The sequence below is a fragment of the Rosa chinensis genome, chromosome 4 (genome assembly GCF_002994745.2).
Source record: "Rosa chinensis cultivar Old Blush chromosome 4, RchiOBHm-V2, whole genome shotgun sequence".
Taxonomy (NCBI): Eukaryota; Viridiplantae; Streptophyta; class Magnoliopsida; order Rosales; family Rosaceae; genus Rosa; species Rosa chinensis.
Window position 1 is genome coordinate 17,755,161 of NC_037091.1, and position 12,774 is coordinate 17,767,934.

At 37.6% G+C, this 12,774-nt stretch overlaps 2 protein-coding genes across 5 annotated transcripts; one reads left to right on the forward strand and one right to left on the reverse strand.

The window, feature by feature from the left end:
• Positions 1 to 552: 552 nt before the first annotated feature.
• On the forward strand, positions 553 to 8,920 carry LOC112196235 (pumilio homolog 6, chloroplastic). 4 transcript variants are annotated; one of them, XM_024336549.2, is made up of 10 exons: positions 553 to 771; positions 1,798 to 2,468; positions 2,737 to 4,013; positions 4,098 to 4,239; positions 4,329 to 4,436; positions 5,439 to 5,651; positions 5,758 to 5,868; positions 7,149 to 7,343; positions 7,520 to 7,691; positions 8,130 to 8,920. In XM_024336549.2, the coding sequence occupies exons 2-10, from the start codon at positions 1,860 to 1,862 to the stop codon at positions 8,135 to 8,137; spliced, it is 2,835 nt and encodes a 944-aa protein (XP_024192317.1). In that variant the 5' UTR covers positions 553 to 771; positions 1,798 to 1,859; the 3' UTR covers positions 8,138 to 8,920. The 4 variants fall into 4 exon arrangements, with proteins under 4 accessions (XP_024192317.1, XP_024192318.1, XP_024192314.1 ...); XM_024336546.2 differs by having other exon boundaries at positions 554 to 827; positions 8,171 to 8,920; XM_024336545.2 differs by having other exon boundaries at positions 554 to 771; positions 8,171 to 8,920.
• A 608-nt stretch (positions 8,921 to 9,528) lies between these two features.
• On the reverse strand, positions 9,529 to 12,486 carry LOC112196236 (18S rRNA (guanine-N(7))-methyltransferase RID2). Its single transcript, XM_024336551.2, has 8 exons — positions 12,260 to 12,486; positions 12,084 to 12,167; positions 11,943 to 11,998; positions 11,679 to 11,735; positions 11,435 to 11,484; positions 11,111 to 11,263; positions 10,143 to 10,278; positions 9,529 to 10,000 (listed from the first exon to the last, which is right to left on the reverse strand). The coding sequence occupies exons 1-8, from the start codon at positions 12,429 to 12,431 to the stop codon at positions 9,836 to 9,838; spliced, it is 873 nt and encodes a 290-aa protein (XP_024192319.1). The 5' UTR covers positions 12,432 to 12,486; the 3' UTR covers positions 9,529 to 9,835.
• Between the last annotated feature and the right edge of the window lie 288 nt (positions 12,487 to 12,774).

Below are 12,774 nucleotides of genomic sequence, written 5' to 3' on the forward strand. Positions count from 1 at the left end.
AATTACAAAAGAAAGAGTTTGAAAACACAGCCCAACAGCTCGCCATTATTACTACTCCACCTAATTAGAGCACCATGTAAGGACATAACTTCAAACATCATCTCTGAACCAGTACGACACATAATATAGGAACCGAACCTAATCCAGTCAAAAATTGAAATACCGATCTTCCAAACAACTCCCCCACGTTTGGTTTCAAAAATCAGGGAAGAACTACTCTCAGTTTAGTGTAAAAACCTGAGATTGGGTTCTGGCACCCAACACTAGCAAAACTATCAAAGATTTTTTGGATAAGACAATTATAAAATTTAGTACATATCATACTTTTAATAAACAAAAGCCATACGTGGATAGTGACGCATATAACAACTAGATTTAAAGTCTATGACTAGAATTAGAAAAGAGCAAAAAGAGGTATAGAGAAGTAGAACCTATCCCCCCTGCATATTAAATAAAACCCATCACGTTTCAAAATGAAAAGCGAACAAAAAAATGTAAAATCCATTTCTTTGGATATTTGAAGTGAAACAAGACTCAAACAACACAACCTTATCGGGAGTTGGCTCTTTTCTTCGGTTTAAAGAAACAAAAGAGCTTTAAATAGTACATACCCGCTGAATTGAGCCAAAGACATCATTTTTGGTAGACCCATCTCTCTCTCTCACTCTGTCTCTCTCTCTCCTCTCTCTAAAGAGAATCTAGGGTTTGTTTGGTACAGTGAATCTTTAGCATCAGCTGCTGCTGGTGAGAGGGAATCTGCTTCAATTTTGGGTGAGCCTATTCAAGACTCAAACTTTCTGTCTCTCTCTAATGCAACTATGGCTTCAGTGTTCCTTCTTTGACCCTGTTTTTTATGTGTGTGTGTATGTGAGTGCTTGGCTGCTAATGGGTTTTCTCTTCTCCTTTCATTTCTGTGTGTTTTAATTTTGAATGGTTTTGGGTTCTCAAAAAGATTGTGTTTTTCATGGTTTTTGGTTTTTGAAATGTTGAAAAGTTTTAAGCTTGGGGTGGCTGGCCTTGAAGTGGGTCCTCTCTGGTTTCTGTTGAGCCTCTTTGCTTGCATTTGATTTGGTTGGGTTAGGAAATTGGGGAGAAAAGAGTGTTGAATTCGATGATATGTTGTTCTTATCGAAAAGTCAAAACTGTGAACTCTTATTAGTTCTGTTGTGTTCAAGTGTTTGAGGGTTCAAAAGTGGATGCTTTTCCCCTGCCTATATTGTTCTCAGCATAGGGTTAAGTTTTATGTAATCTGCTGGTGCATATTGATACAACTCAATTTGTGTTGGAAGTTCTGCAATTGCATTCTGTTAAATAGTAAGTGTGTTTCACTTCCTTTATTCAAGCTGTTGGGTAGCCATGGATAAGTAATTTTTGAGTGCATCCTAGTTCTTTAGTACATTTTAGCAAAGGTAGCAATAAAGAAGCAGTGGTTATTGTTACAAATTAGTTTCAATATCTCTGCTTTTCTAGAACCATGTATATTCTTCGACATTTTGGATTTCATATTCCAGCAATTATGAATAGTTTAGTAAAAAAAAAGGTACTTTTTGGAATAAAGCAATGTTTATGACTTTAGGAAAGTCACTTCTTGGCATGGAAAAACTAACCAAGGGAGCATTTTTAGCAGACTTTAATTTCAAACCATAGCTTGTTCCATGATTATGTCTCCTTGTCACATTTCTAGTGTTTTTTCAATTTGCTAAATACTTCACTCTAGTATTTTTTTCTTTCTTGCTTCTTCTTACCATGTTCTCCCACATATTAATTAATATGTCCATCATTTCTTGGTGTTGCTAGGGGAGCATGTGAGATCCTCCTATTATCATAGAAAAGTGGGGGCATAGTAATCTTCCAGTAGCATGGCGACTGAGAGTCCAATTAGAATGTCAGAAACTGGTGGAAACTGGGGTTCCCATAAGAAGCCGGCAAAACTTGCATCATCATCTGCTAATATGACAGCAGAGGAGTTGAAATTGCTTCTGAGAGACCATAGGTTTCATAGCAGCAGAAAGGATGTTGCCCCCAATCGAAGTGGAAGTGCACCCCCAAGTATGGAGGGCTCATTTTTGGCCATTAATAATCTAATATCCCAGCAGGACTCTGGCATGACTGGAAGCTTGGCTAGTTTAACTAGTGTTATTGAAAGGTGCGAGTCTGAGGAGCAACTGCGTTCAGATCCAGCTTATCTGGCTTATTACTGTGCCAATGTCAATCTGAATCCAAGACTTCCTTCTCCCCTTATCTCATGGGAGAATCGACGTCTGGCACGCCATATCGGTAGTTTCAGTCCAAACTTGGGACCCGTTGATGACGGTGGTAATGGTTCATTGCATATGTCTCCAGGACCACTGCCTACACACGAGGAAGAGTCAGAGGATGATCAGACCCTTCAACAGACTTCTAATGATTGGGTAGATCAGACAAGTTCTGGAGAGGAAGCAGCTCAATTGATAGGACAACAGAAAAATGTGGGTGAATAAAAACAGGTTTAAAATCAGTATTTTGACATTTTATTCACTACTGTGCACAAATTTCTGATTTCTTTTCATGATCTTTTTTCTTGTTGGGTTGTTCAGTTCATAGCCCTACCATTTTTTCTTATAAAATAGCTTTTATTGATAAATGAAATTACTCCTTTACCATACAGTGGATTGTAGAAAATATAACTGCTGGTAGCTTTTAGCCTCCTTTCATTAAAATGCCATGGTTGTAAATGAAAATCATATTTATTTCCAGGAAGATTCTTGTGGGTCTACTTCACCTGTAGATAATCATTCACATACCTCAAGCAATGGGGTACCTGAGGAGTTTACTCAGAGTGCTGTTTCCAATTCCTTGCATGATCTCCCTAGGCCCAATGTAGATGAAGAACGTGCAGCTGATACAGTGCTTTCACTAAATGATGAAGCCTCATCCAGTCCTGTTGCAATTTCGTCGTCTCATGTTTATACCAGGAGCACAGGTGTTAATGATGCAGGTGTCTCCCTTGTTGAATCTGGAATGAAGTCTCTTAATGTATCGAACATGCCAGAAAATCAAAAGAATCAAGTACAGTGGCCGCCCAGCTACCAGAATAATTTCCTGCAATACCAGATACAGCAACAGCAAATCAATTTATGCCAAGTTCAAAATGCCACATCTCAGATAACTCCTCAAGGAGCTCACTGCACATATATTGGCATGGATCACTATCACCCTAATACCTCCAAATTTGCAGCGGATGCACAGCCGGTACTCCAGACATCAGGGTTTGCACATCCACTTTATGCAAACGCAGCAGCCTACACGAGTGCAACACATCCGTATTATTCAAATTTTCAGGCACAGAGCTTTGTTTCTCCACAATATGTAGGTGGGTATGCTTTAAACCCCCCTGGTTTTTCTCCATATGTTGGTGGATATCATCCTCCAGGGGCTGTTCCTGTTGTTGTTGAGGGAACTGTGGGTTCAAGCTTTAATACTCGAACATCTGCGGGAAGCATTTCACCTGGGGCTGATGTGCAACATATAAGCAAGTCATATGGGCAGCCTGGCTTTCCTCTGCAAACTTCTTATTCCGATCCTATGTATATGCAATACTATCAACAGCCGTTTGTGGAGTCATATGGTGTTTCTGGCCAGTATGCTCCATTGGCATCTAGAGGTGGTCTTGACTTAAACAAAGCGTCCAATCATGCCACTAGTTTGGATGACCACAAAATCCAACATCCGAGGAATGGAGGGCCGGGGAATTTGAACTCACAAAGAGGACCAGTAAGTGCCAGCTATTATGGAAGTGCACCAAATGTTGGTGTTTTGATGCAGTATCCTACCTCACCCCTAAATAGTCCTGTTCTGCCAACATCATCCATAAGTTCAGGAAGAAATACTGGCTTATATCATGGATGGCCAGGGCACCGAGGCTTTGAGAGTCTTCATGACCCCAAAATTTATAATTTTCTCGAGGAGTTGAAATCTGGCAAAGGCCGCAGATTTGAGCTATCTGATATCACAGGACATATTGTTGAATTTAGGTAAGTTCTATTTTCTGGTCAATTTTTATTTATTTATTAATTTGCTCCGGACAAGTTAAGTCATCATGAATTTTTCAACTCCAGTGCTGATCAACATGGGAGTCGATTTATCCAGCAGAAGTTGGAAAACTGTAGTATTGAAGAGAAGGCTTCTGTATTCAGAGAAGTTCTCCCACATGCTTGTCAATTAATGACTGATGTTTTTGGTAACTATGTGATTCAAAAGGTATGTTTCTGGATTATTTTTTTTTCTCTATATTCTTAAAGGCATAGATTATTGACATGATATTTTGATTTCTTTTTCCTCTGTCTCAGTTTTTTGAGTATGGAAGCCCTCAGCAAAGGAAGGATCTTGCCAATCAACTTTCAGGCCAAATTTTGCCTCTAAGTCTGCAGATGTATGGCTGTCGTGTAATCCAAAAGGTATTTAAATGTGATAAGTGCTGCTACTATTTTACTTATGTCTGGGTAATTAACTTCAAGTTGCACATACATTTTCTGATGATTTGCATTTGTAATACACAAGTACTCAACAGTTTTAAAAGGTTTCATGAGTTGAATTGCCTGATTCCTACCTGTTTATAAGTTTGCTAAATTTTCTCATTGTTCTGGTTTACATCATTCATATATTAAAGGGATTTGAAGGCGCTGAAGAGGCCTTTGATATCAAGTGTCCCAGTGACGTTTGTGTCAAAACTGAATGCAGATTCCTGTGGTTGTAAACTTGTAATTGCTTAAATTTTTTGAACTTTTTTTTTGGGTTGTTTTTTACATTCATAAACTTTCATCATCCACTCTTTGGTTCTTAGTGACTGCAGGTGGTATGGATACTTGGATAGTACTTCTATTGTTTATTTTTGAAAATATTAGAACTTCTCTCTTAAGAATTAACCCATGCATGAGTTGCAAGTTGCTTCTTTATTTTTACATCAGGAATGAATTGCTATCTCTATGTTCATTTCTTTTGTGACCATGTTTTTTTTGAAAAGCAATAGGTGAGTTACTATACTTGCTTGAGTATCCTCTTTCTTGGGTAATTTGCTCGAACTCGTAAGTTAAAAGAGCCAACTATGAACTGTTCGGGCTAGAATTAGAAGCGTATTTGTACGCATTGATAAGCTGCCAACAGTATTTGCCTATCTCTTTGTTTCTTTCTTTTGTGATCATCTTTTGGAAAGGGATAGTTGATTAACTGTAGTTCCTTAGGTATCCTTTCTCATGGGTGTTTTTCTCAATATAGTTTAATGAGCCAACTATGAATTGTTTAGGCTAGAATTAATAGCATATTTGCACACATTGACAAGCTGCCAACAGTATTTGGGTTGTGTAATTGGAATTTGAAGCTATGTGCATAACATAATTGTCTTCTCAGAATAGTGTTCTTTTTGGGTCCAATAATAAAACTCTAAATTCTTTGTGGGGCAGGCACTTGATGTGATTGAGCTTGAACAGAAAGCAAGGCTTGTACATGAGTTGGACGGAAATGTTATGAGATGTGTTCGTGACCAAAATGGAAACCATGTCATACAAAAGTGTATTGAGAGCATCCCAACAGAAAAGATTGGGTTTATAATATCTGCTTTCCATGATCAAGTTGCAACACTTTCAATGCATCCCTATGGTTGCCGAGTTATACAGGTATGCTAAACTCGATGGGTTGGACTACTTCTCTTCCCCTTTGCTTCTCTTCCTCCGATTACCGTGAAATAAGTTGAGCTTGTTTCCTGTTTTTGTTCTATTGTAGAGAGTTCTGGAGCATTGTACAAATGAGTTGCAATGCCAGTTTATAGTTGATGAGATCTTGGACTCTGTGCGTGCTCTTGCTCAGGACCAGTATGGCAATTATGTCTCCCAGGTTGGTATTGGGTTATTGTGATTCCTATTCTATGACTCTAGAGTCTCTCTTTCTGTTGGAAAATGTAATAAAGTCTGCATAATGGAAATTCAGTCTACAGTGGTAGTTTCCTACTATATGGCATGTTTCATGTGGAGTGTTGATTTCAATATAGGAAGAAGATAGCCATAAAGCTATTGCACGCAATTTTCTCATGTGTAGACTACTTGTCCACACGTAATTTTCTCATATGTCCTTCTAAGTTTGTTCTAATAAAGTTTCTCTCTTCTAAAAAATGAAAAAAGAGAGAAGAGAGCTCTTAGGTGTTTGACTCAGGCAGTAAATGAGATGATTGGTTAGGTTCAAATCCAATTGATTGAGGAAGGATATTAGTATGCTGGAAGTAATACCCTTTGTTACACACAAATAATTGTATTGAGAAATTGCGAGGCACAGGAATGAATGTAGTGGGGAAACTGGCTTCAAATAGTGAGAATTACTTTGATTGCATTAATATTTTGAAACGGGATGCCTACTCTAAAGATTATGTGGTCAGTGTTTTGTCACAGGGAGACTATTTATAGCTCAGTGTGAGTCTACTCCTGAAATTGTGTGACACACTCATAGATATACTCAAAGATATGCTTATTTTTATGTATACATAGATGCATACATATCTATGTGGGAATGGTATGATTGGTTGGTTTGGTGTTGTTAGGTTTAAATCCAACTTGTTGAGTCAAGTATATTGTTGAGCTGGAATCAGATGATGCCCTATGCTACATAAATTATTGGTTGAAGTTGTGTGACAAGATGCATGAATGCGTGGGGATACTGGCTTCATATAGTTAGAATTTAATAAATCTATTGAAAAGGCATGGTCACTCCAGAGATATAGTAGTCACTGTTTTGCAACATAGACCTGTATAGCTGTGTGTGAATCTACTCCAGAAGTTCTTTAGCAGACTCGTAATAAATTATTCGGACACATGCTTATATGCATACATCCATAGATGCATACATATTTCTGTGGGAATAGGGTTTATATAATGTATGCGTACAAAGAGGCATATATATCTGTCTAAAGAGGGCTGTAGACACTTCTATTAAAAACGTGAGATATTCGTTGTCCCTATGTATCACTTCGTCGCAATTAAGTTAGTGGGATGTGCTTTGTGCCTCCAACGGTGTATCTGTTATATATGTATATTATATATGTCTATTTTTCGTGATTGAATTTTGTCAACTGTTGGATGCTAATATATATATTTTGTTCTAATATATATTTTAATGGTTGGCAGCATGTATTGGAGAGGGGGAAACCTCATGAAAGAAGCCGAATTATTAGCAAGTTGTCGGGTCATATTGTACAGCTGAGCCAGCACAAATTTGCATCCAATGTTGTTGAGAAATGTTTGGAGTATGGTGACGCTGCAGAACGAGAACTGTTGATAAGGGAGATTGTTGGCCCTAATGATGGAAATGATAACTTATTGGTAAGAATTCTTGATTGATCCTCCAGTCCTGGATATCAAGATTTTTACATTTACTGGACCAAAGTAAACTTGTTAAGTGCTGTTATTTACATAGTTGTTGACATTTGTTCCATATTTTGTGATGCTTTGAAGCTCCCATTCTACTGCCTAACAACCATGTTTGATTTCTGTTGTAGATAATGATGAAGGACCAATTTGCTAATTATGTGGTGCAGAAGGCTCTTGAAATCTGTACAGACAGTCAGCGAACGATATTGATTAATCGCATAAGGGCTCATACTCATGCGTTGAAGAAATACACTTATGGGAAACACATTGTTGCTCGATTTGAGCAGCTATTTGGAGAAGGTGTGTATTCTTAAATTTTAAATCACTCATGGTGTGATAAATAAGGCATCAACTATTAAGTATGAAGTGGCATTGGACTTGACTGAAAAATATATGAATTAGCCTCAGCTGCATCTGGTTTTCTATTTTCTTTTCTTTAAGTTGGAAGCCGACTTCATTGACCGGGAAAGTATTCGGTACTCTAGTTTACATAGCTTCTGGGTCCAAGATAACTTGTTTGTCTTGCCAGTAAAGTTATATTTATAGCTTAATAATTTAGGATTTCTCAACTTTGACAGGTTTCTTGTTTTGTATTGCGTTATGCAACTATTTCATTTAACTCTTGATCATATGGAAGAAATAGATTTTAATGAAACCGTAAAGAACTGGGAAATCACTTTAGAGTCTCCTAGTCTTATACAAGTTCATACTTTATATGACACATTTGATGGTCAACAGTCTTCTAGGCAATGATCATAAAGTTTGTTTCGTGCCTACAGAAAATCAATCTGGATCCTGAAGCTGAGAATTATCCCAAGAATTTCTGTTCAGTGAAGCTGTGGTTTGTTAGGATCAGTATCCCCCAGCAATTGAAGATAATATCATGACATTGATTACCGAGGCATCCTATTTATGATCGCTGCTGCTTGGCCAGGCTGCTTCAGTATTTTCAAGTTGTCGTGTGCTTCATATGTAAATATATGGTTATTGTAAAGTAGCACTTAGGATGATTTGTTTGCAATGCAACTAATTGGAGTAATTGAAAAATTCCTTCCATGTTGTAGCATTTGTGTGGTAATGTTGATATCATAACAAATCACAAGGCTTCATGCGTATCACCCCAGAAAAGTGCTACATAATCTCCTGTTATTTCACATGGAGGCTTACCATGCGCAGAATCTAAAGGAAAAGCAAGCAGTAAGTGCAGATGGGGGCGTTATTGAACCTGAGACATAGACAATGTCACATTGTCACCCACAAAATCAGTCATAATCGTCATCACAAGTAGCCACATTGCATTGCTAGTGTCAAATCTGTTTTAGAGTGCCACCCCTTGCGAGCAAACGACAGAAGATGGCTTTAGAGAATAGATCACCTTGGTCGGGCTGGTCTAAATCTTGAAAATTGTAGCACATCCTTTTCAGAAATATGTCTCATTCTTGTCAAATCCTCTTTACTGGAATAATGTAATGACCTCTAGCACATTTTATTGCCATTTTCTGAAAGAGGGCTTCTATTCATACCTCCAAGTTTAGCATTTAGACCCCTCACTCCCAAATTTCTCATAAAACTGTCAGTTTTGCCCCCCCCTGTTTTTGGTTTTTTTTTGGCTTTTTTCACAATCTCGTCTCTCTTTCACTCCCAGATTGCAAAGTAGCACACCCTCCTCCTGAGTCCTCAGACACCTCTCTCCAGGTTGCAAGAGAAAAACAATAATTGGAAAAGCAAAGAAACAAAAAGGAAAGAACATAACATTGAGCAACCCCTCTTGTATTCCTGAGAATTTGAATTAGTAATAATCAATTCGACCTAAATTAGTAAAATGGACCGGTCATTAAACAACCATCCTAACCTCTTTTGTTTAGTTTGTTTTTCCCCTTGCCACCCAAATTGTTTTGCCATTTTCTAATCACAATAATCGTCCTTAGTCCCAGATTTGATAATCAAACTCATACATGATGTCATAAAGAGACAGAGGAAGTATAGAGTCGACCTTGGTGCTATAATCCTTAATTTTATCTTCTTCTTTTTTCAGTTTTCTTTATGGACAAAATTGGAATTAAAAATTTTCAAAAAACATGGGAGGTTCACATACCAATTTTGGAGGTATGAATAAAATTTCCCTTTCCGAAATAGATTACAAAAGTAATGCATTGCTATTTGCTAGAGTCCAAAGTCCGAACATGCACAGATTTTGAGATGCTGATTAGTAAGCATCCCAGGATCTCATTAATACCTTGGAACAGAACAAGGTACTTTTCTAATGTTTTCTCCAACTAATTAAGGTTACCAATGAAACAACCAAATTACAACAGGATTGCTTACAGAAGATCCCTCAACAGGGTGCTTATATAAACTTTAAACTGTAAGTAATAGAAACCACTAGTGACAAGGCCGCAAAACCTGTAAACTTCCAACTGATACCATTTAGGCCTGGTGCAAGATCAAAAGCGAGCCTTTCGTTTCCGAGCAGTGTACTTTGTGTCTGGAGGAACAACATTTCCTTTTCTTCTCATCTGTTCCTTCTTCTTCAGTATCCAATCTCTCCCCTTACCTTTCTTTGTTATTCTCTGCTTTTTCCTGGGCCTGTGCCTGTCTGAAATGGAAACCTGCTCATCACATTAAGAATTCATTAAGAAATAAATTATTGTTGTTTTGCCTTTAAATTTATATGAGCCTCGTTGAACAATTTGGGCTAAACCAGGAAATGATAGGGTATTAATACATTCACTCCAGATAGCGGAAACTTACTGTCTGATTTTCTTCATCTCCACTACTATCGTCATCAAAGGAACTATCTCCATCCTCACTTTTACCCTCAGGAACCGATGTGTTGACAGATGGTGGACCACACGTGAGGACTAGGTATTCTTTTCTTTTCTTGGAACTGTTACAAAATATTGATAGGTTAATGGTGTACGAAATAGATTGGGCAGGAAATGGTTCTAGAATGAATTTCAGATGTTTCAGTTTCCATGACATTTCAACAATTGACAATTTTCATAGAATTTCTGTTCAGTTAATACTTTCTAAAAAAAATGCAGAATTTTCAGCAACAAATGCCATTCACCTTTCACTAATTGGTAGTAAGTGTTGCAACAAAACAGGATTAGTGAAAGGTAACGCAATGAATTAACATTAAAACCTAAAAAAATCTACATGCTGGGACTCTAGCAATATGGAAGTCAACAGTGATGAATGAGAATTCAGCAATCGCTGGTTTAAATCTTTATTATTGGTTGAACACCAGCCATTATAACTTTTCATATTTCCACTTATTTTGAGAATTTCTACTTCATCAAAATCTCTTGGGAGAGTCATTCCATGTCCTATCATGAGAACTAGGGACCTGTCCTTACAGAAAAACCTTACTAATTGCAATTACAGCATGCCATAAGAGCTAGTTCAGGAACATGCCAAAAAAGAAAAAGAAAAAGAAAAGAGAGAGAGCTAGTCAATGATGTATAGTTTCCATGCTGCATAAAAGTCTGAAGTTCATGCTCATATGTAATTGCACTGTTTAGATCATTTTGAGTATTAGAAGGATCTAGGTGAGAGCTGATGCAGAAAAGGTTCATAATCAAATACGAGCAGTTAAAAGGCTTTTGTTGTTCATTAATGGGATCATGCATGATCAAAGAACCAAGTAATGAGAGTAATTTTATATCCACTTTGTAGGATCCCCTTTTCAGACAAGCTCTCATTGATTCGTTGCATACCTGTTGGGATAATCAACGACGATACCACCAGAAAATCCAGCACGCATTGCAGAACTCACAATCAATTCCCGCTGGTCTAGATTTTCTGGATACATTTGAAATGCAGCTTTTGCTCCCCTAGCTAAGCATCTGTACAATGACCCAAAGAAAGCCCTGCAAAGATTTTAAGCCAAAACCATTCAAATCCACACCAAAAAGAAATCAAAATTTCAGCCTATGCTTAATCTGGTAAAAGAACAAGAGGAACCCAGAAAGTGATAAATTACATTTCAAGGATATCAATTAATGATGAAACATAATAAATCAAAAGTAACCGCAACATACTTCAATCTTAATCGTGGATTATGTGAGGATTTGTCAGCATTGCACAACCACTGCATTGCAAAACATTTAAATTTAAAATTTGGCCCCGATTCCAAGTTATCAATAATCAATATAATAATAAAGCAAGTGCTCTAAATTCCAGGCAAGGGACACATGCTAACATAGAGCGTGTCTGATAAAAGAACCTAGCTAGAATATTCACTCCTTATCATCATCAAAACTGGCAACTGAGAGTAAAAGTAACCTGAACAGCTGAGATACTTATGGCTCCATCCATAACTCCGGAACGAAGTCCTAACCCCTGAAACAAAATCCAAACATAGTATTACACTAAAAATTGATTTCGGGTCGAATCATATTCATCTCTTTTCTTTACTAATTTGCACCATTAATCTAAACTGGTGCTCTTAGTCTCTGTTTTTTGCCTACCTAAAATGACAATACATGAACAGGAAAAAAAAAACCATATACTGAAAATGTTGATCAATGAAGCTACGGAGTATGATACCTGGCCCATGTCCGCAAGCAAAAGGTCACCCTTAACCTCATTTTCCAGTGCAACATCTACAATTGTTGAACAACAATAATAAAAATTGAAATGCCCAATTATAATCAACAAGACCCAAAAAAAAAAAAAAAAAAAACCCACCAAGCATTGATTGGGAAATATCCAAACCAATCCACTGATGCCCACTTTCGGACAAGGTCTCACCGCTAAGCCCAGAGCCACAACCTACAGAGCAAAACCCTCAAAGAACTCAGCTTTTTCTTTTGATTATTCACTAAAGTGTGAAAGGCGAGATTTTTAGGGTTTAGGAAACGCACCGATGTCGAGAAGCAACCTGGGGACGTCATCTTCCGGCAGAGCGAGAAGCTCGAGGGCGCGCTCGGAGAGCTCGGACTGAATCTCCATGATGCGGGAGTTGCGAGTGTACTTGCGTGCTTCGTCGTCATTGTAGAATATCTCCGGCGGGTTTTGAAGCTCCGGCCGAGACATGGTTTAAGGGTTTTTCTTACTTCGCAAACACAAAGAAGGGGATGGTGGGGAGGAAAGGAGCTTAAACCCTAGTAGATTTTATTGGGCTGCAATTAAAGACCAGGCCCAAACACAAATATCACAAGGTCCGCCAAAATGTTGAAAAAGTAGTTAATTGAATATCTTCGTATTAGAAATTTCATTAATGCTTGTGGATATTACATCTTAAAAGGCTAAATGTATGATCTTATGGATATTTGAGTGATATACAAAATATCTCTAAAATGAACTTTTGAGTAATAATATTGATCGAAATATAATGAATTATCCACACCTGAAAGTACCAAAATTTAATCAAAAATTG

Excerpts from the sequence above, each read along its gene's own strand:
- LOC112196235 (XM_024336546.2), top strand. The coding sequence starts at position 1,860 with ATGGCGACTGAGAGTCCAATTAGAATGTCAGAAACTGGTGGAAACTGG. Across the intron at positions 4,437-5,438 it reads GCTGTCGTGTAATCCAAAAG|GCACTTGATGTGATTGAGCT; the intron begins GTATTTAAATGT and ends TTTGTGGGGCAG. Across the intron at positions 5,652-5,757 it reads ATGGTTGCCGAGTTATACAG|AGAGTTCTGGAGCATTGTAC; the intron begins GTATGCTAAACT and ends GTTCTATTGTAG.
- LOC112196236 (XM_024336551.2), bottom strand. The coding sequence starts at position 12,431 with ATGTCTCGGCCGGAGCTTCAAAACCCGCCGGAGATATTCTACAATGAC. Across the intron at positions 11,485-11,678 it reads TAAGTATCTCAGCTGTTCAG|TGGTTGTGCAATGCTGACAA; the intron begins GTTACTTTTACT and ends TTTGCAATGCAG. Across the intron at positions 10,001-10,142 it reads GAGATGAAGAAAATCAGACA|GTTTCCATTTCAGACAGGCA; the intron begins GTAAGTTTCCGC and ends TGTGATGAGCAG.